Below are 21036 nucleotides of genomic sequence, written 5' to 3' on the forward strand. Positions count from 1 at the left end.
AAAGAGGAAAACTTACAAATATTCCTTGAGTTCCACAAGTGAGCCACATGTACTTGCACATATGCATATGTACATTTACATTTGTAGAAAATTTGATGACACAATAATGACTACTTTCTTTGTATCTATGAATAATAACAGCCAAACAACTTATATAACTCTGAGCTGATAACATACACATAGGCAGGTAAATACTTGATATTAATGAGTATTTTTGCATATTCAATCAAGTACATATTTTGCATGCCACTAAACAAAAGCACACCTACATGGAAATGCCCAGGAAGAATTGAATACAATTTATAGCACAGTTTTAGCAGTTTTAAACAATCCATGAAAGACTCCATAAAATACTAGTGTTGCAAAAGTACGACTCCAAGGAAAGATACCCGCACAAAACCATTCACTATGTACTACAGAACATGACATTAATCTGAAACAAAACAAACTTATTTGCATAACAAAAGTAGAAAGACTATGCAGTCGGCATACTGTGACTTTTTCAAGAGAAAAATATGTAACTTCAACAAAATAATGTTTTTCAACAATTTTTATATACATCTACATGATGAGTATACATGCATAGTGTAATGTACTCTGCATTTCAAACATACATTTGTCCTTATCTGACATATTTGCACAACAAAACAAATTACTACATACAATGTACTGTATATGTAGCTACACATACCAGAGGTCAGTACTTTGTGCAAGTAGTATTTTTTTTACCGATTTGGTAATCTGGCAAGTACTCGTATTGAAAACAAGGCATGGCATTTCTCGAGTCTTTTTACACACATGACAGGGATATACATGTACAGTTTGTACATCTACATGTACGTGTATATGAGTATATATATACACATGCATAGTCTAATGTACTCTGCATTTAAAACAGGTTTGTATCTGACATATTTGCACAATAAAACAAATTACTATACAATGTACTGTACAAATGTATATGTAGCTACAAATAACAGTTAGGTCAGTACTTTGTGCAAGTAGTATTTTTTTTTACCGATTTGGTAATCTGGCAAGTACTCATATTGAAAACAAGGCATGGCATTTCTCAAGTCTTGTTACATTACTGAATACACATGAAAGGGTTACATACACTTGTACATCTACATGTACATGTATATGAGTATACATATACATGCATAGCCTAATGTACTCTGCATTTCAAACATACATTTGTCCTTATCTGACATATTTGCACAACAAAACAAATTACTACATACAATGTACTGTATATGTAGCTACACATACCAGAGGTCAGTACTTTGAGCAAGTTGTATTTTTTTTTACCGATTTGGTAATCTGGCAAGTACTCGTATTGAAAACAAGGCATGGCATTTCTAATTCTTGAGTCTTTTTACATCACTGAATACACATGAAAGGGAAAAGAATGGCAGTGGAAATTATACAAATGTATAAAACTCTCATCGATGCAAATGGTTCATTTTCATAAGGTGTAAATCCATATTGCATCGTTCAAACTGTCAACATTTTTGCGCAATTACTTAAAATGACGCTTGAGGTGTCCTGCATTACAATAGAAACAAATTTTGCAATGCTTTTCAATTAAACACTGTCGATCTGCATATGAAATAGTGGATATTTAATCATCAACATCAAAAGCATTGCCAAATGAAGGCTGTCTTGATATTTCTCATAAAGATAGTCTGCATTTGACTCATGTGTGGGACTGGTTAGGCTCAAATAAAAGATGACATTTTCTCATTCTTGACTACTCTCAATTCATGAGTTAGACTACCAAAATATGAATTTTGTGCATAGATGGGGTTATCAGAATATCCTACAATTGCATATTACCGTTTATATATACATGTAGAACAAAAAAAAAAAAAATGGGCAGTATATTATTGGCTCTAGGGGAACTTGTAATGATCTAACAAGTCTACAATCTAGAAGCAACCGACTGTTAGATTTAAAATAATGCAAGTTTTATATTCCACACACACACACACAAAACTTGACTTTTTGTAATTTGTTTCATAAACTTTTTACTTTTTATACTCGTATCAGAATGGTTGAAGGATAATGAATGATGGCAGCAAGTCTTTGAATGCATATTTCTTTTTTTCATACACAACTCATTAATATCAAAAGCACTATCTGGCAAGTAAACAAAACATAACTTTTTCTCTCTTTGCACTTTTCATACATGTATCGGAATGGTCAATAGAGATTATGACAGTGGCAAGTCTACGAAAGCTTTTTGTTTTTGTTTTTCACACAATGCATTATATCACTACACTTTAGTACTGGTACACAATCTGGCAAGTAAAAAAAAAAAAAAAAAAAAAAGATATACAGCTGTATTTTACTTATTGCACTTTTTAAACACATATCAGAACAGTCATTGCAGATATATGACAGTGGCAAGTGTATGAATATATATTACAGTACCCGGTACTATAAAAACTGAAGAAAAAACTTTGAAAACAAAATCTGGTCAATCATGACTACACTGTCGACAAAATCGACAATTTAGAAGCAACTGGCTGTTAGATTAAATGGAAGTTTTATTTTTCACACACACTACTCCACTTTTTGTAAAGTGTATGCGACATTTCTTTACTCATTTAATAAACTTTTTATACTTGTATCAGAATGGTTGAAGGATGATGTAAGATGGCAGCAAGTCTACGAATGCATTCTTTCTTCTTTTTTTTTGGCACACATAACTCATTAACTCTTTATGTGCCACGTTCACATGTCCGGCTCAGTCGACGGCGTGCCAACTTCGCATATTCTGCTCAACAAACACAGCCGCCAAGACCGATCGATAAACCGCTTATTACTGCTAATCCCGCGGCACAATGAAAGCGTTTCTCGTGCTTTTGTTCCTCTTATATATGACTTGCATTATATGTAATGGTCAACTATCAAGCGATGTTCCCAACTAGATTTGCTTGTACATTCTAAGTTTCTGTCACGGTTTTATGTGCAAAAGTCATGCCTTTACAGTAATGTAGAAACTGGTCATTCAAAAGAAGAATCGAAAATAGATTTGTCATACAATTTATATCATAACAAAGCTTGCCATTCCTCTTTGACTTCGCCTACTATTATGCCCATCTTAGCAGAAATTTGTAGAAGTTATGCAGATCGGAAAAACAAAATTCTTTCTCAAAGCATGACTACCTTCGTGTCTCAGAATAACGTGGCACACAGGGGGTTTCCACCACGGCACATAAAGAGTTAATATCAAAAGCACTATCTGGCAAGTAAACAAAACATAAAATTATTTCTCTCTGCACTTTTCATACATGAACCGGAATGGTCAGAAGAGATTATGACAATGGCAAGTCTATGAGAGCTTTTTGCTTTTGTTTTTCCACACAACAAATTTATATTACTATACTCTGTATTAACACAATCTGGCAAGTAAAAAAAAAAACATGATATATTTTACTCATTGCACTTCTTACACACACATATCAAAACAGTCATTGGAGATGTATGACAGTGGCAAGTGTATGAATTATATTACAGTAATATAAAAAACTGAAGAAAAAACTATGAAAACAAAATCTGCTCAATTGCAATATGTGACCCTGCACCACAAAACATACAAAAAGTTGCCAGACATGGATTTTTAAGCTCACCTGAGCCAAAGGCTCAAGTGAGCTATTGCGATCGCCCTTCGTCCGGCGTGCGTTGTCTGTAAACTTTTTACATTTTCATCTTCTTCTTGAAAACCCCAAGACCGATTTTCATCAAACTTGGCAGGTAGCATCCCTAGGGGGTTAGGAACTCAATTTGTTAAAATGGGCACCATGCCCCACCCAGGGGGCCCCCAGGGGGCCCAAACCCCCCAAAATTAAGGAATCTGTAAAAATCTTCTTCTCTAGAACCAGAAGTGATAGAGCTAAGTTAACACTATGAGTTACAGTAGTTCATTGATGACTGTAGTTTCAAGTTTGTTCATAGCAGAATCAGGGGTGTCCCCTTGTGACCCAGGGGAGGGGGGGGGGGGGTGGGGAGGGATTCTAATGGGGCCTAAATTGTACATTTTCATCTTCTTCTTGAGAACCCCACGACCCATTTTCACCAAACTTGGCAGGTAGCATCCCTAGGGGGTTAGGAACTCAATTTATCCTGTCAAAAGTTATCTGAGTTGAAAGTGAAGAATTTGCAAAGGGTTATCAAGAAATGAAAAGGGACCTCTAAGACATGTACCTGATGTAACTACTCTACAAAAAAGGGTTGTAGAAAAACTACTGAAAATGCACTTTCCCATTCACTTTATGATCCCAAACTCAACAATAATGTAGAAGAAGAATAGCTCTTTCAGAAAATATGGAAAACTAAAAATTGACTTGGTTGACCCATTTCACCTTTCTTGACTCCTCACATGAAATCAAGAGGAGCGACTTTTTGTTCGTTTTGTGGTGCACGGTCACATATACATACAGACATGTAGGCACAAGGCCAAGCTTCAGAGTTTATGAACTACTGTATATGGGCAATTCCACGGTATATAGGACACAGGTGCCAAAAATTCAAAATGATATTTGTTTCAAACACCATACATTTTCAGACAATACTTGAGTTGAAGTTTTAAGAATCATTATGTTTTTCAATAAAAGCGGCCATTTCAATTTTCAAAATGGCTGCCAAAATATGCCTATAACTCAATGGTAAAAAGAGAGGATTGTCACATAACTTACTCTCTGTATATCCACTTTACTAGTACTCTAAACAGCAATCTTTTATATGTATGCAGTCTTATACCAGAGACGTCTTTTACCACACGATGGGAAAAAAAGCTGGTCGCTTTAAAGAATTTTATAAAAACTTTTAATTAGTTTGACAATGATGGATGTAACGTCACTTACCAAAAACAAGGAAGTTTTAACTTTATTCGTCAAAGAAAGTGAGCTGTATGATGTAACTTGGGATTTCTAATGTATGCCTATATAAAAAAAATGCCTTTCTTTTAATACCAGAAATAAGGATACTTGGCATACTGGAGAGTCAAAATGAACACTTCAAAATGTGTAACGTCAGTTACCGAAACATCATACATGAGTATGTAACGTCAGTTACCATGACAGTAATTATAACTGAGGCAAATTTTTTGACTGAAGGCCATTTCAATACATATGGGAAGTCAAAGATTAAATGTTGCTCAATGTTCAACATTGATGTTGCTCAAAGTGAGAGGTGATTCTAGGGTTAATTTTTTTTTTTCATATTTGTTGATTACTTTATTTCATTCATGCAAGGACATTTTGTAATACATGATAATTTAAATCATGAACAGGAAGATTTGTTTATATTGATCTTGAATGGATTTTTTTCGTTGCAAAGTCGTATTTCTTGGTATCTGGGATGTATTTGCAAGCCTTGATACATCAGTGAAAAGGAAAGAAAAACAGTTATATTACTTTATTACATTACATTATTTATGCCCAACTGTGCTATGACATGGGGGGGGGGGGGTTGCCCCCTAAGGGCCCACCCCATTTGTATCTTTAGATTTTGTTTTAATTTGTGCTAATTGCCTGGGATTGTTACTGGTATACTGCAGCAGTATAATAACCTGTTAAATAAATTTGTTCTCTGTAAACCCCATAGCAAAGGTATGTGTAACGTCAGTTACGTAATGTCAGTTACTGACATGTTTACCTTTAAGTTTTCATAGAACACAAAGAAAATGGACTAATGCTTCATTTCATTTGTGTATTTATAATTGATGAACCAAGGCATGATGCCATATCAAACAAATCATTCTGAAAGGTCAGAATTATAAAATATCACAAAACTATTCCCAATCATGATTTTGCATGTGAAAACCCTATGGCAAATGTAAGCGCAACGTCAGTTACCGCCATGCCTTCACTGAAATTGGCATGGTGCTAAAAGGAAATATCTAAAGTGCACATTATATTGCACACCTGTTCCTAAGAACCTACAAATGTAGGTGTATTGCCATATTAAACACATAAAGGCTAGATGTCAGGGACATGAGATATTTCCATTTAAATCTACACCATAATTTCCCATGTCCTTTTTCCATAACGTCAGTTACCTACACATTTTCACTTGCTATGTGATAAGAAATGCAGTTTGAGAGAAAAACTTTCCACCTATTTCTTCATTCTCATAAACTCATTCATCAATGCCAATTGCAAGCCCCAGGTGCTTTCATTTACAAAACTACAATGTAAACAATTTCATAAAAATCCGTACACGTAATGTCAGTTACCGTGGAATTGCCCATATGATGAATTAGTCATGAATTCCATTCACGAAACCTCTGTAGACATTGGTTGGTGAGGGGTATGCACGTCTTATTCGAAGAACAACACATGATGGACAAACTCTGCGGTTCCCTGCACCCAAACGCCTATGTGTGATGTACGTATATTGACGGTACGCATAATGCCTATAGCTATCGTTGCTTCTAGGGATGTCCTGGGGGAAATGATCGTTACTGGCTGCCATGCAGGCAGCCAGAACACTTCCATTCAGGACTGTGTCCATGAAGTGCTGCTCACTGCTAATACAGCGACGAAGGCGGCAACACTTGTTTTCCATTTCTGTGGGCATGTTCCTACAATTGCCACAGATGCACCATGGCGGCGCCTGGCCGTCGCTCGGCATGTCTTCCATGGGTTGGAGTGATGCCACTGCATCTGCGTAGATCTCTGGGAACCGACAGAGGATGTTGCAGGTCACCTTCTCCAGCTCCTTCCTCTCCAATCCCTCTACAAATCTCTATTGAAAGAAAAAGACAAGCGTGCATTGATGAATAATGCACAAATGTGGCTTGAATATTAGAAATTATATTTGTATGTTTTGGTACGCTGAAAAAATTAAATGCAGGCACTAAACTTGTTCTTGTATACAATGGACAGGATTTTATCTGAATGCTGATTATTAATGAAAAAAGTGATCATCAATAAAAAAAAGCAACTACAGTACAAGTGTAATACACATTAACAGGTTGTAATAATTTCTTATTTTAATGAGGGTTTTAGAATATTTTATTTTTCATCTCATCTGGCTTTAATTTCATGATCTCATGGGGAGGTTATCAAGTAATTTGTTCATTATTAATAGAAAATGTAAAAAAATATATACAATTTGAAGTTTCAGATACTGGGAAACAGTGTTTGCAAAAGGCAAGACTGCAAAGAGTCAGGATCAATGAACATATAAACTATACTTGCTTAGGTATGGACACATGTCAAATGAGCCACCAAACAGCAATGAACAGAAAAATTGCTTACTTTGGATGAATAAATATGTGGTATTTTTCTTTCAAAATTGTTGTTTCTTTGCTTGTTGTTGTATTTTTTTTTTTGGGGGGGGGGGAGGTGTGGGAGTTAAATTTCATGCAGGCACTGACGACAACCATGAAATCAGCTTTCTTCAGTCTAATACATTTCAGTAGAACTTGGGGAAGAATTTGTAGGGAATCTAACCACATTTTCTTCGGAGTCAAAAGGGGCCTAAGCTTTCAATCCTAGCAGAATCTTTGTCAGAGGCAAAATGACAAACAAGCAGGGAAAGCAATCACCCGTAAGGACTTCACACAACAAGAACAGACAGGGACAGGCTGGGTACACAGAACAAAGAAACCAAAGGAGAGGGTGGGAGGTCATGGGCAAGGAGCCCAACAGGTAAAGGGAGGGGGATTAGAGCAGGACAGACAAAAGGCAGAGGAGAGTGGACAGACAAAAGGCAAAGGAGAGTGGACAGACAAAAGGCAGAGGAGGGTCAGTAATGATCATGAGGATCAAGGGGTCAACAATTGAAGGAAAGGATAAATAGGGAGGCAACATCAAAGAAGATAAGGAACACCAGAAGGATAAAGAACTGGAAAGAGTGAAAAAAGCAACAGTCAAGGGAAGGGGGGGGGGGGGGGGGGGGACTGAGCAAACAGTGAGCCCTAATGGTGTACCAGGAGGAGGCAACAAAAGGAAGTAATCAAACATATCAAAGTATATACACACACAATAATGACAATGACATAACAGTAATGAAAAAATAATATTGATAAAAGAAATAAAATAAAGCACATGTGAAAAACTAGGGGAGAGAAAATTGTATACATGTACATAGAAAAGGAGGCAGGGCATAATAAGCACAAGTATATCACACGTATAAAAAAAAAACCTACTGTGTGTATGTGTAGGTGGAAAAAGGCTGTATAAAAGAGACTCCGACAAGAGGAAGGAATCAATTGGGAATAAAAGGGCCTGAAAATGGAAAAAGCGCAAAGAAAGTACAAAATGTAATTTCAAAAAAAAAAATGAAAAAGAGAATAATAATGGTGGTAATAATAATGAACATTTTCTTTGAGCACTTATCAACTCTATAGAACTTATAAAAAATTCATTTTTTGCACAGACAGCACAGAATTAAATTACCTTCACGGTTTCTGAATGCCGATCAGTGACTGGACTTGGCTGTGAGGGTGCATTTGGTCTCCGTAGTTTGGCAAGCGGTTCATCATCAGAGTCATCCTGTGAAGTGTCATATAAACAAAATACATGTATACAACTTTGGTTTGTTTAACATAAAAAGTCAAACTCAATTACTTCCAGGGCTATGCACTATATTCAAATGTCAGTTGCATCAATTGTTACTTGTTTGAATTTATGATGGAGCCACTGCCACTTTCACATAGGTATATTTAATTAAACTTAACATTGGATTACGATAGAATTTGAGGATTTTGAGCTAATGGAAGTGATGGTACAATTTAAGTTCTGAAAGTCAAAGACAAATGTAGAGTAACAAGTAACAAACTTTTATGATTTATGATATCTAAACTGTATGCATGCAAATGTGTGTGAAAGTCTAATATTATTTCATGTGCACACATGTACCGGTATGTTGTTTCATTTCGAAGTCAGAGGATGTTTCATAAAGAAATATTTTACAGCATCATGACAAATTTAATAAGCTCCTAAAATCTTTAAATTTGGTTGAATGATAACAATTTTGTCAGTTCAAACATGTGCATGGATTAAGATGTAATCTCAAGTGATGTCTATTAGGAGAATGCCTTTATGAGAATTTGACTTTCACAGCAGGCAGTATGTACAGCCAGACAATTTTAATCTCTTACAGTATTTCAACACCTAGTATGACAGATACCTCTTTTTTTTTTTTTTAAACACACACATTTCTTTTTCTTTACTCTGATGGCTCACAATGAATATTTTGCTTTTTGGTTTTCTCCACTCTCAATAATTCAGTGGTTTTCTTTATAATATAGAACAATACAAGTATCTTTTTGGACTAATAATTCACTACATGTTTATGCACGAATACATGTAGTATTACAGTGTATGTATAATGAAGAATGCGGTATACATGTGTACGTTTGCATCTTCCATCCTTACACAGATACAGGATCATAATTCATGATTTAGATGAAAACATTTCAACACTTACATGTAAATGCACATGCTCGCAATCATGACCATGTTAAGCCATAACCCATGGGCAATGGCATAACTCACGCTACATGTAAATACTGTACCACACTCCTACCAAGATATGGCAGCAGCCTGCAGCAGCATGCATTTAGTAATTAACTTACAAGTTTTTATAGTAACTTTACAACAAATACGACCAAGCTACTCGCCTACAGTACTATAGCCTGTCTAGTTCTCCCTCAATACTGCAAATCAGCAATTGTTTGAGAAAAATGCGTACAAATGTATGGACTAGGCCTATAGCTGTACAGCTACAGGCATACAGCTGTACATGAACACAGTTTTTTACTGCTATCTTTGGTTTGGAGCATTAAAACTTATGATAAGAAGCATGTTGTCATGATCTCACTTTTGTAAATACGAATAAGGACAAACATCAATTTACTGAAATATGCCTGTACATTGTAGGACCTACAAAGTGTAACCATGTACATGTATTAGATAGTTTGACCAATGCAAAGACTATGTTTGAAGTTGATTGAACCTAGCAGAAACCATGCAGGCGAGGCTACGATACTGCAGGGTTGACAACCTTGAGTGAGAGTTTGGCTAAGACACTGTGAGGGAGCGGAGCGACCTCCTGGCTGGTGCCTGGCGGCCTGCTGTGCGGCCGTACGTACGTACAATATGTATGTACTACGTACACTGTCAGTGTACGTAAAGCGATGTAAAGCACACGTCATAGCCATACATGTACTGTACTAGTAATTTGCCAAAAGTACAAGCTACGCTCACGTGGCATAGGTAGAAACCAATCGTAACACAACAGCTCGTCTTTGCGCGTGAACCAAAAATGATTATTATTGGTTAAGCTTAAAGTTTACACCCACGCGGGAAAATCTCGAATTTTTTGGCTTGGTGCCTTGGGCCTATCGATATTCGGAATATCAGAGAATTTAGAGATATATTTATTTTTGTATTCATGTAGGTACACTGAATTGTACATATGTACTTTCCATTTGGGGGGTTTAGCATGGGACCCTGGGTTGTCACAAATACAATTAATAACAGTTACATGTACAATTTCACAAATAAAGTTTATGTCCTTGGACCTTGTACAAACTCATAAAATGTAACAGTACAACTTACAAGTGAGTTACACTTTAACATCAATATTTTACTGTTAGGCTAGTTAGTATATAGACTTCTAGTATAAACAATTTGCTATAAACACTCACAGTTACACTTACAATGTATTTACAGCCTTGTTCTCTCAGTTTAGTGTTTAGTTTCTGACAATGACAGTGACAGTTTCTGTTCAATGTATTCTGCTACAACCAGTGAAGCAAACATTTCAATAGGATATTCATCAAGACAAATTACTAATGAGCAAATATAGCTATTGCCAATGTTAGTGTGATTTGATTCTGGTAATGTTTAGATATAGATTTTAGATATATTTACCGAAGATGATGAAACGGTATGTCGGTTGGTGCACGGCCCCCTTCTACCACGGCCACAGGTACACTGTGCAGTGCAACTGTGGCCGTTGGCCCTGCACGGGCACAGTCGCTTCCCCGTCCTGAATTTACAGACGCCAGGGCAAGTACATGACACAGGGTCTCCGACCCAATCGTCCGCGTTCAGGACAGATAACTCGGCGGTAATATCCGCTACCCATGACGATGTGTCATCGTCCATGATGGCCACCCTATCTATAATGTGGTCTGCACTCACTATATAGTCTTATCTGATCTGATCTGACGATTACAGTGTAGTTGACGAGTACTAAGTGACGACGATCGACGATGCGATGAAGAGAAGGCGTGTAGTGTGTAGTCGTACGATCGGAAGTATAGGCAGCTAGCTACTAGCTCTCATGCGAACATCATTGCATGCATCACACAGTACACAGTATACCATACATTCAAAACGTATTCCCCGCGCTCAGATCAATCAAGCGAGCAATCGAGATACTATAGCGCGATACATTGCTTTAGGGATGTCTTGCGCACACACACATTTCGCTTCGTAGCAACTTCGGAAGCGAGTTTACGTGCTGCCGCCCGCGGCTGAAATATGTCCATGTATCCTCGCGACTGGGTGTCTTTAAGACCTGAAATTCCGCGATCTGGTGCAAATTTTTGGTGCGATACTTTTTCATCGAAGTGTTAAAATCACGGAATTTAGCTCTTATTCCGAATGTGCACCATCTGTGCGTATGTATAAAGTCTAGTGAGGTAGAGCTTAGGGGAAGGGGGATTTCCCCTCCCGCTCGCGGAGCTTTTGCGTTTTTAGAATTGAAATAAAGCGATCTGGGTATAGCCACAGTCTACTTCTTTGCATGGCGGGGGGCGAGCAGGGAGAAGGCATGGGCGAGTGTTATCTCCACCCTTCCCTTCCCATGGAGCTTTTATCTTTTTAAGGTTGAAATTGAGATATCTCGTATACGCGTATTTGATGGAATCAACATTTGGGAAATCACCCAAAAAAAAAAAAAAAAAAAAAAAAACTTGATGGGGGGGGGGGGGGGGGGGCTGAGGGAGGAAAGGGTCGATTAAAAGGCGAAATTCTCCTTATACATGAGGGAACCTTCAGTTTTCGGAATATAAGTGATACGTCTTGTGCACTCAGAATTATTCAGAATTTTTTGTAAATCTAAAAAGTGTACTTAGCTAGGGAAAGAGGCACAGAGGGGGAGGGTTTGGGAGGGGGATACCCCCTCCCAAGCACGAGAGATTTTGCATATTTTGAATTGAAATTCAACGATCTGGTGCACACTTTGAGTGAAATGTATGTGCATGCATACAGTATACACGCATTTTTTTTTCCGCCTCCCAAATCCCCGGTCCAAATCTTAGGGGGGGGCGACCGCCCCCATCTCCCCCCCCTGGCTACGCCAGTGAGTTCTGGCACTGTGTCAAGGAAGAAAACACAAAGAGATACAGGGTTAGTTTGACCATTTTCACCTCCCCTCCAAAAAACAAAACAAAACAAAACAAAACAAAACAAGCAAACTGCCAACAGCAACAAACAAAACAAAAACCAAGCCCCCTCCTCCCCCCCCCCCCAAAAAAAAAAGCCCCAGAGAAAACTGAAGAGTACAAATTATTGTTGTGTTAATAAATAGATTCCATGACTAGACGAGAGAGGCTGTTGAGTGAAAGATGAAATGAAGTCAGTTAATGTTATTACACCTAAGTGTCCATTAAGTGTCACATGATTGTACCTCACAAGAACGCTTCACGTTTGCCATGTGAGTAATGGGTGTGGTTTTCCTCTGCCCAAAGTGCTTGCATTATCAACTAATTTAGGGGTAATCTCAGATTCATCAAGCACACACACACATGCACACGCACACAGGTACGCACACATGCACACTCGTCCCCTCCCCGCACACTTGAACACACACACACACACACACACACACACACACACACACACACACACCCAAGTGCAAGAACCCAGGTGTAACACACCCATGATACACACATCCACAACCCGACACTGACATGTCACATGTAACACACATTCATTTTACACTTTGTAACATCGGTGATTGTAAATACATAAGGAGTATCACTAGAAGAAAAATTTTGAGATTTCCAACTTATTCCCTGGATTTGGCTATCAGTGGTGGTACACTCATTTCATACTATCAGATTGACATTTATGGGAGGTGGAAAGGTGAAAAAAAAGAGAAACAATACCCTTCTATGTCAAATGCATGTCACGGAAGGTTGTCTATTACACGTACAGTTGTACCCAAGTTTATGTCTAAGCACTTAAATATTATGACATTTTAATTCACAACAGAGAGTGAGAGAGAAAAAAAAATGCAAAGCTTTTGAAGGCATACTTTCTTTTAATGTGATATTTGAAACTCAATCTCACAAGATCTTAGCTGCACTAATGTATGTCCCATGCGTAAAAACAAAACACATCTATATAGATGTACAATTGCAGTGTATAACTACAGAAAGATGCCACAGTGCAGAAGTCATACAAATGCGTAGAATAACTATCCACTCATTGCAGTGGAGCCACAATGTCTCCCCTCTTTTGATGATGAAATCCTATTGAAAAGTCTTTGATTCAAACTGAAGAACACAGACAACATGGGTGATTTAGGCACGTTTTGGGATAGTTTGCATTTTGTGTTAAAAAAAGGTGGATAAAATAGTGGATATGCTGTAAAAGTAGATATTTTTGTGTGAGTAATTGTTCTCGCTCTGCCAAGTAAGATGAATTTCGCGCGTTTTTAATCTTGTGGAATCAAGATATTACATAGTGGTACATAACAAGCAAATACATGTATATCGGTGTGCTTTTATTTTTACACTAGTTTCTGGTTGTGCGAAATGCGCGAACATTTCTACACCACGAACATTTCCACTTTTACAGTAGTTGATACTTGTTTTCTGTGCACTCTGTTGTCATGTGTTCTGTCATATGATCATATCAACCGTGAAGAAGGAAAGAGAAGACGAAAATCCCTCCTGAATCCTTCCACCGGACTTTCTAAACTCGTGAATGGTCTGATCTTTGTCATCTCAAGGACTCTCGTCTTTGAAGTTTAGTGGGTGGATTCAAAACTGAGGTCTTTTATTACAAATGTGAAACTGCAGACAAAGAGACAGTCTAGCTCCATTGTGATTGACTCAGGGTCTACCAGGTACATGAATTTATAGTGAATGCTGTACATAGTAGAGTGACAGTCTGTATGGATTGTTTGAACTGGGAAGGAACATGTTAACCTATCATTTTTTTTTTTTGTTTATGTGTGTGTGTGTCACTCTTTCCGATTAACATCTATTGACCTATGGTACTACAGTGTATATTTGTATGTAGCCTGTATGAGAAATCATCCTCTTGAATTGTGTCAGAATAGGTTCTGAAGTTGGTATGTACACTATATGTGACCTTGCATCACAACACCAACAAAAAGTCACAAGACAGGGGATTTTTATATTTAAAGGCAAAAATCTGAAAGAACAGGCTTTAAGCTGTAAAATGATGTGTAACTCAATTCAAATGGACTCTCCTCACCTTATTACCAGCACACCTGTAATATTGGAAAGAAAGCATACACTCTGGAAAAGTGTGTACTGATAAGAGGCTGTGAAGTATGGTCTCCATTCAAGAGCTTAGTCTTGCCAAGCCATGCTCTGTGCAGTGAAGGGGACAAAAAGCAGGATGTAAAACTCCATAGCAACAACAATGAAGGGATTTAAATCAGATTAAGCTGAAATTGAGCATGCTCTGTTAACACAGTCTATACATGACAAAGCCAACTTTCAAAGATGTAGCATCATTCTTTGTACAGTTATTAGAGTTGAAAGTGAAGATAGTGTAAAGGGTTTTAAGAAATAAGAAAGGGGACTTGAAGACACACCTGATTAAACTATTCTACAAAACAAAAAAGGATGGTCTGGGAAAACTGCTTTTAAGTGCTAAAAGCAATTTCCCATTTGCTTAATGATCCCAAACTTTACAATAATGTAGAAGCCAAATTGCTCTTTCAGGAAATATGCAAAATTCAAGATTGACTTGGTTATTATTATTTATATTATTATTATTATTTATTCGGTATTTGCAAGACAATACAAGTGATAACATATAAACAAACAAAACGAGCAAAATAAAAGAATACAAAATGTTAGGCTTTCCCTGGTGAGCTTCCCTAAAGTTGCTGGGTTGGAAAAAAAAGCAGTGAAAATCACTATGGCCCTTGGGCCTCTCCAACCAACTATAGTCAGGAAGCACATCAGGGGAGTAGTTGAACACACACACACCGAAAAAAACAAACAACTTTCACCCTTGACCCTTTCACATATTTTGAGTCCTCACATACAGTCAGGGCATATGACTTTTTGTTTGTTTTGTGGTCTAAGTTGGTTATTGTCTCTGGCAGTGATACGATAATGATGATGTTTTGTTATTCAATAATAAGAGAACTGTTGCCAATATTAGCCATATCCATGTACTGGAGAGCAGTGTTGGCATTGCTTTTACTTGCAAAACGAATGGAATGACATTCATCTAAAGCTCTTGACCTTTCCACTATTTGACCCTTGACCTTCAACCTCAGATTGTCCAGGGTCCCTTCAGCAATGGGGAAAGTCCCACAAGTGAGAGCCAAGGCGGGGAGACACGCTTTACATACTTCCCAGCAGCGGCAGCCATCTCGACAGATGGGACAGCGGCGGCTGGAACCACGGAAGGGGCTGGTATTGCCCAAACTGCGGGTAGTGCAGGGGGTATGTAAAAAGCAGTCTGGCATATTCATTTTCATAGGCTCTTGTCTGCTTGCTTTGGGCAGCTAAAACTCTGGTATCAAGCAAGTTGCAAATTAAGCTGTTAAGGAGGGGCTGATTTTGATATAACGCACATTCTAATAGACACTTGGCCAAGTATATTTGGGACTCGTCCTTTAAACAGGTTTAATGAACACTCACATGTTAAAAGTACTCAGTCTTTGCCTAAATGCCTGTTCATGCAATTAGTAGAAATCAGTTGTAGTTCCCTATCATGTGTGTGCAGGGCACTGAGGAAAAAAAAAATCATTGTGAAATGTGTGAGCCATTATGGGATGCTGGCTACTTAATAGCGGAGTCCTGTGCTATTTGTCTTTACAGCGTTCTTTATTAGACTTTACAGCATTCTTTATGAGACTTGAACTCTCAACAGCGTTATGTGACCTGACATACATTGTACACTGTATGTTGGGACATTTGTCATACTGGGCTGACATATATGTGACCTTGCATCACAAAACTATTAATAAAAAGTCATCAGGCATTTATTTTTAGTTCTGGGCAGATTCCGAAAGAGTAGACTCTAGGCTTTAAAATAATGTGTAACTCAAGACAGCTGGACCATCCAAACTGTCTAAATAAAGGAAAGAAAGTACACACTCTGGAAAAGTGTTCAATGGGAAAAGAGGATTTGAAGTTTAGGGCCTATTCAAGTGCTTTATCCCACCAAGTTGGGCACTGTGCCGTGAATTGGACACAAAAAGATGTACAACTCTGTGATAACTTCAATGAGGGGATTATCAGATTACGCTGAAATTTTCCATATTCATTAAGTACATTCTATTCATTAATGATGCTCTCAACTTTGGATACAGTAGCACTATCCTTTCAAAAGTTGTCAGAGGTGAAAGTGAACTGTATGTAAAGGGTTTTCATGAAATGATAGAATTGAAACCAAACAGGCCAAGGATTGACTGAAAGGATCTTAACAAATCCTTGCTAACAGTTAAAGCTTATGCACAATGTTGTGACAATGTTCATTTCAATGAATTGTGCATTTTTTTTCTTAGTATTTTTGTTTACTTAATACTTCAATATGAATGTGGATATCTGTGGAATAGCTTCTCATAAGTGCCTGATTGAGTTTGTGTTTGATGCAAGTACTTTTGATGTAACCTTTGCTGTGACCTTTGCCGCAGGTCAATTCTATGTCATGATGTCACCTCAAGACGTCCTTCAAGGAGCCTCACAGAGGACCATTGCCCCCAGGACGCATCAGTTCAATGCGTAAGTGAAATGTTCCACTTTATTCCATTGAGGACGGACTGATATTGATACGACACGCATTTCCCATAGACACCTGCCCAAGTACAGATACCCGGGACTAGTCTTCAATGGGCTAAATGGATGGTGTAGTATTGGTGGAGATGGGGATTGGGCTTTGAACTCTTTGCAAGATACCAAGAAACCACTTATGAAATGACACAAAGCATACCATTCTAAGAGGAATTCAAAGTTTATGAGATAAAAATCGGTTTTGGAATGGCTGAGACATCCTAAAACAGTAAAACAAAGCAGTCGTAATAGAAGGTGGGTCCCACCGTTTATTGGGATTGCTCTGTTTTGGTTATCTCAACCATTTCAAAACCAATTTTCATAAAATAAATGTTGAATCCCTGTTGGATTTACATGCTCTTTCATATTTCGTAAGAGGTTTCTCATTGTCTCACAGAAAAAAATGTTAGAATCCTGAAGTTAGGTCTCAACCAAATCTACACAATCCCTTTATATAATTAATCCCTCGCATATGATAAGATTGCTGTTTTCCTCATGCTGTGTTCTCGTGTATTTGATTAAAGGGGAATGAAACCCAATATATATACAATGTATGTGGACTGAGTGAATGCAAAGATATTAGTAGGACACGTTAGTGAAGTTTTAAATTTGGGTCTCATTCCCCTTTAACTCAAACAGTCATGGAAACCACTTTAGTTTGGTATGATGCTGCATCTTATTGCATAAAGCACTGAATATCGCTCTCCCCCGTTTGTTTTGGTTTGGTTTGGTTTTTTTCTTTTTGGGGGTAACCCAGGGTACAACGCTTTAAAAAATAAAGAAGAACAAATAGCAGATTTCTATTTGTTACCCGAGGTTGCCAAGAACTGCCTGAAATGCTAAGCATAACCTCAGACACATCTGCTCCTATTTGCTCCAGGAAAATTGACAGCGCCAGGACAGTGAGGGATGAGAGGAGGAGAGCCACACACAATGAGGTGGAAAGGAGGAGAAGAGACAAAATTAACAACTGGATCGTCAAGCTGTCAAAGATTATCCCTGACTGCAACACAGACCATTCCAAACAAGGACAGGTGTGTTGAACTTTCTGGGAGACCTGGCAGTGAGCTCCATTTTTGTGCATTGTGGCAAGGAGACATGTGCACATTTGGATACACCATTTGTAGCATCGGATAATTGCGTTACAGCGAGATTTCAGTTATAGTGAGAGTTTATTTGGATGAAGCAGATGTAGTACACATGTACAGGGTACTTGCACTATAGCGAGATTTTTGGTTGGATACAGGATTTGTAGTGAAGGGTAATCCTATTTTGACAATGTTTTTAAAAAAAGTGTGATTTAGCTTAAATATAAAAAGGTAAATCTGTACAACTGCATTTCCTTCAGGTGCTATTAAATTACCATATTATGTGACCCTGCATCACAAAACCACCAAAATGTCACCAGACATGAATCTTAAGTTCAGGGTAGATTCTGAAAGAGCAAAGTCTAATCTTTAAAGTAATGTATAACTCAATACAAATGAGTTTTCTAACCTATCTTAATCATGGAAAGAAAGAACACACTCCAGAAAAGTGTTTGTTGTACAAAGATGGCTTTGAAATGTAGAGTCCATTCAAGTTTTAGTCTTCACCAAGCTGTGCTCCATGCAGTGAATGGGACAAAAAACAGGATGTTGAACTCTTTTAGTAGCCACAATGAAGGGATTATCAGAGTAAGTTGAAATTTTGGACACTAGATCAGCATATGCTATTCATTACTGAATCAAACTTTTAAGGCAGCATTATCCTTTAAAAAGTATTAATTAGAATTGAAAGTGAAAAGTGTGTAGAGGGTTTTTAAGAAATGCCATTAAGTTGCCATTAGATCATGTGTAATCACGCTGCTCTACAATTAAGTGTAGTTGTAGAAAAACTGCTAGAATTACTATTCCCAAATCATTTTATGATCCCAAACTGAAGAATTAAGTAGACGAGGAATTGCTCATTCAGAAAATATGAAAAACTGAAGACTGAATATGATGACCCGTTTCGCCTATTTTGAGTCCTCATGTAAAATTTGGGATATGCAGCTGTTATATTTGTTTTGTGATGCACAGTCACTTACGATGGGTTGTGATTTTCCTCATTATTAAGTTAGGTCTATGACCTCAATCAGGTATGTATTTTATGGCATGTCTGATGTAGTCCCCTGAAACAGTAATTTTGTTGTTGTTGCCATGTGTCCTTGTTGCATATTAAGCAAATAATCAACGTTGGTGAAGGTGATGGGACAAACTATCACTTCCGAGGCGATCTGGATGTAGCTATCTTTCTGAAGCGCAGCTAAGGAAAGACAGCGTACACATTCAGATCGCCGAGGAAGTGATATTTTGTCTCATTGCCCGAAACTAAAAGTTGATTATTTGCTTTATATTCCACATCTAGGGTCCTAGATATTCCTATTTTATTCCACATCTGAAACCGTTTTAGCTGTCGTTAGGTATCCTTAGGGCTTAGGCTACGTGTGCGCGTAGATGACAAAACAATGAATTTGCTGCGCGCACCGCGCGGCACTGAAGTGAAAGTGCATTGCACTTTGTCCTATCAAGTGACCTACTAAATTAAATGATAGTCCACAGTGCTACGCACTTTTATTTCGCGTGTACTCATCTCGCGTTAGAACTGTATGGACTGCCAGAGATCAGCGAAACAAAAGGGACTATCAACATAGAGTGTAACGAACTTTTCTTCTCAAGTGATGTGATGGACAAAACTACGCTTTATCACGTGATCAGCTCTTGACTAATCCTATAGCAAGATTCTTAGTATGTGGAATATAACATAATATATTATGTATCGGCTCAATTACTGCTCACGCTTTCACCTCCTACGATGAGTGACCAATATCACAGATACCTGAAAAAGTTGCCCTCCCCACATGCTGTGTTATGTCTACTGTCAGTGGCACACACTCTGCAGCAATGTATCATGGAGACAATTTTTTGACAACCACTGCAACACTGAAAAAAATCAGCAACAGACATAATGTAGTATGTTGAGAGGCACATATGACTGTGGGACACAAAACTAAAGAAAAAAAAAATCAAATTTCAAATGTTGAGGAGAGCAAAAAAACATGACAGCCAAAGCATTATAATAAGTGGGATTGCCTTCCCTTTGAAATGCTGTGGGGGCTTCATTTTTCACTGCTAGAATTAGGACAGGACATCCTGTAACTGATTATCTGACAATTCATTAAAAAAAAGTGAATTTCTTTTCCACTTCAAAATTGGAGATACAGGATCTTATCGTCCTAGCAATGTTATGATTGTGCTCTTGCTCTGTGATATGATATGGTAGGAAAATTACTTGCTTTTTCTGATTCACATGCAAATATTTTCCTTTCTCGTCACTCCCAAACTTATCAGTGTTTTGCACAATTTTCTTCGTTTCTCGCCCCAAGCAGAGCAAAGGAGGCATCCTGGCCAAGACGTGCGACTACATCGCTGAGCTGCGGACGGCCAACTCGCGGATGGCGGACACACTGAAGGAGACGGAACGGCTCCAGGTGGACGCCGAACTCATGAGGCAACAGCTGGAAGAACTAAAGAATGAGAACGCCCTCTTGAGGGCACAGTTACAGCAGCATGGAATTGATGTTCCAGGGACACCTAATTAAACGTGCAGCTGAAGTTTTTTTTGTTGAATTTTTCGTTTTCGTCCTCCTTTTTTCATTTTTTCTTTTGCACGGTCAAGAACATTCATTGGACGACCATTAGAGAGGAAATTGAATTCCATGCTCGTCAAATGCAAGGATGGAAGCGTGTCTTCTCAACACTTGTGATGGCTCGCGGACTTCCCCCAGGGACTGCATGGCCACAAATCAGTCACATCAAGGTCAAAATGACATATTGCGAGTGAAACGGCAGACGTACACTGTGATGATGCAGCGCCGCATGTGCACACACCGTCTACGGATCCGGATACAGTAGGCAGAGCGTCATAAAAAATATATATAAAAAAAAAGCAATCAAAATCTGTGGATCTGCATGGTTTTGGTGACCAAATCCTGC

At 38.1% G+C, this 21036-nt stretch overlaps 1 protein-coding gene across 1 annotated transcript in view; it reads left to right on the forward strand.

Moving 5' to 3' along the window:
• The window catches only part of LOC139726184 (upstream stimulatory factor-like), a 43025-nt gene extending 22382 nt beyond the window's left edge, over positions 1-20643 (forward strand). The window contains exons 5-8 of the mRNA XM_071637255.1: positions 15520-15688; positions 16885-16972; positions 17901-18054; positions 20430-20643. Of these exons, the coding sequence (XP_071493356.1) occupies positions 15520-15688; positions 16885-16972; positions 17901-18054; positions 20430-20642 (624 nt within the window). The 3' untranslated portion in view covers position 20643. The remainder of the gene's footprint in view (positions 1-15519; positions 15689-16884; positions 16973-17900; positions 18055-20429) is intronic.
• Positions 20644-21036: the final 393 nt, after the last annotated feature.

This window comes from Diadema antillarum, unplaced genomic scaffold (genome assembly GCF_040938485.1).
Source record: "Diadema antillarum isolate AM-2024a unplaced genomic scaffold, OU_Dant_1.0 seq00000081_RagTag, whole genome shotgun sequence".
Lineage (NCBI taxonomy): Eukaryota > Metazoa > Echinodermata > Echinoidea > Diadematoida > Diadematidae > Diadema > Diadema antillarum.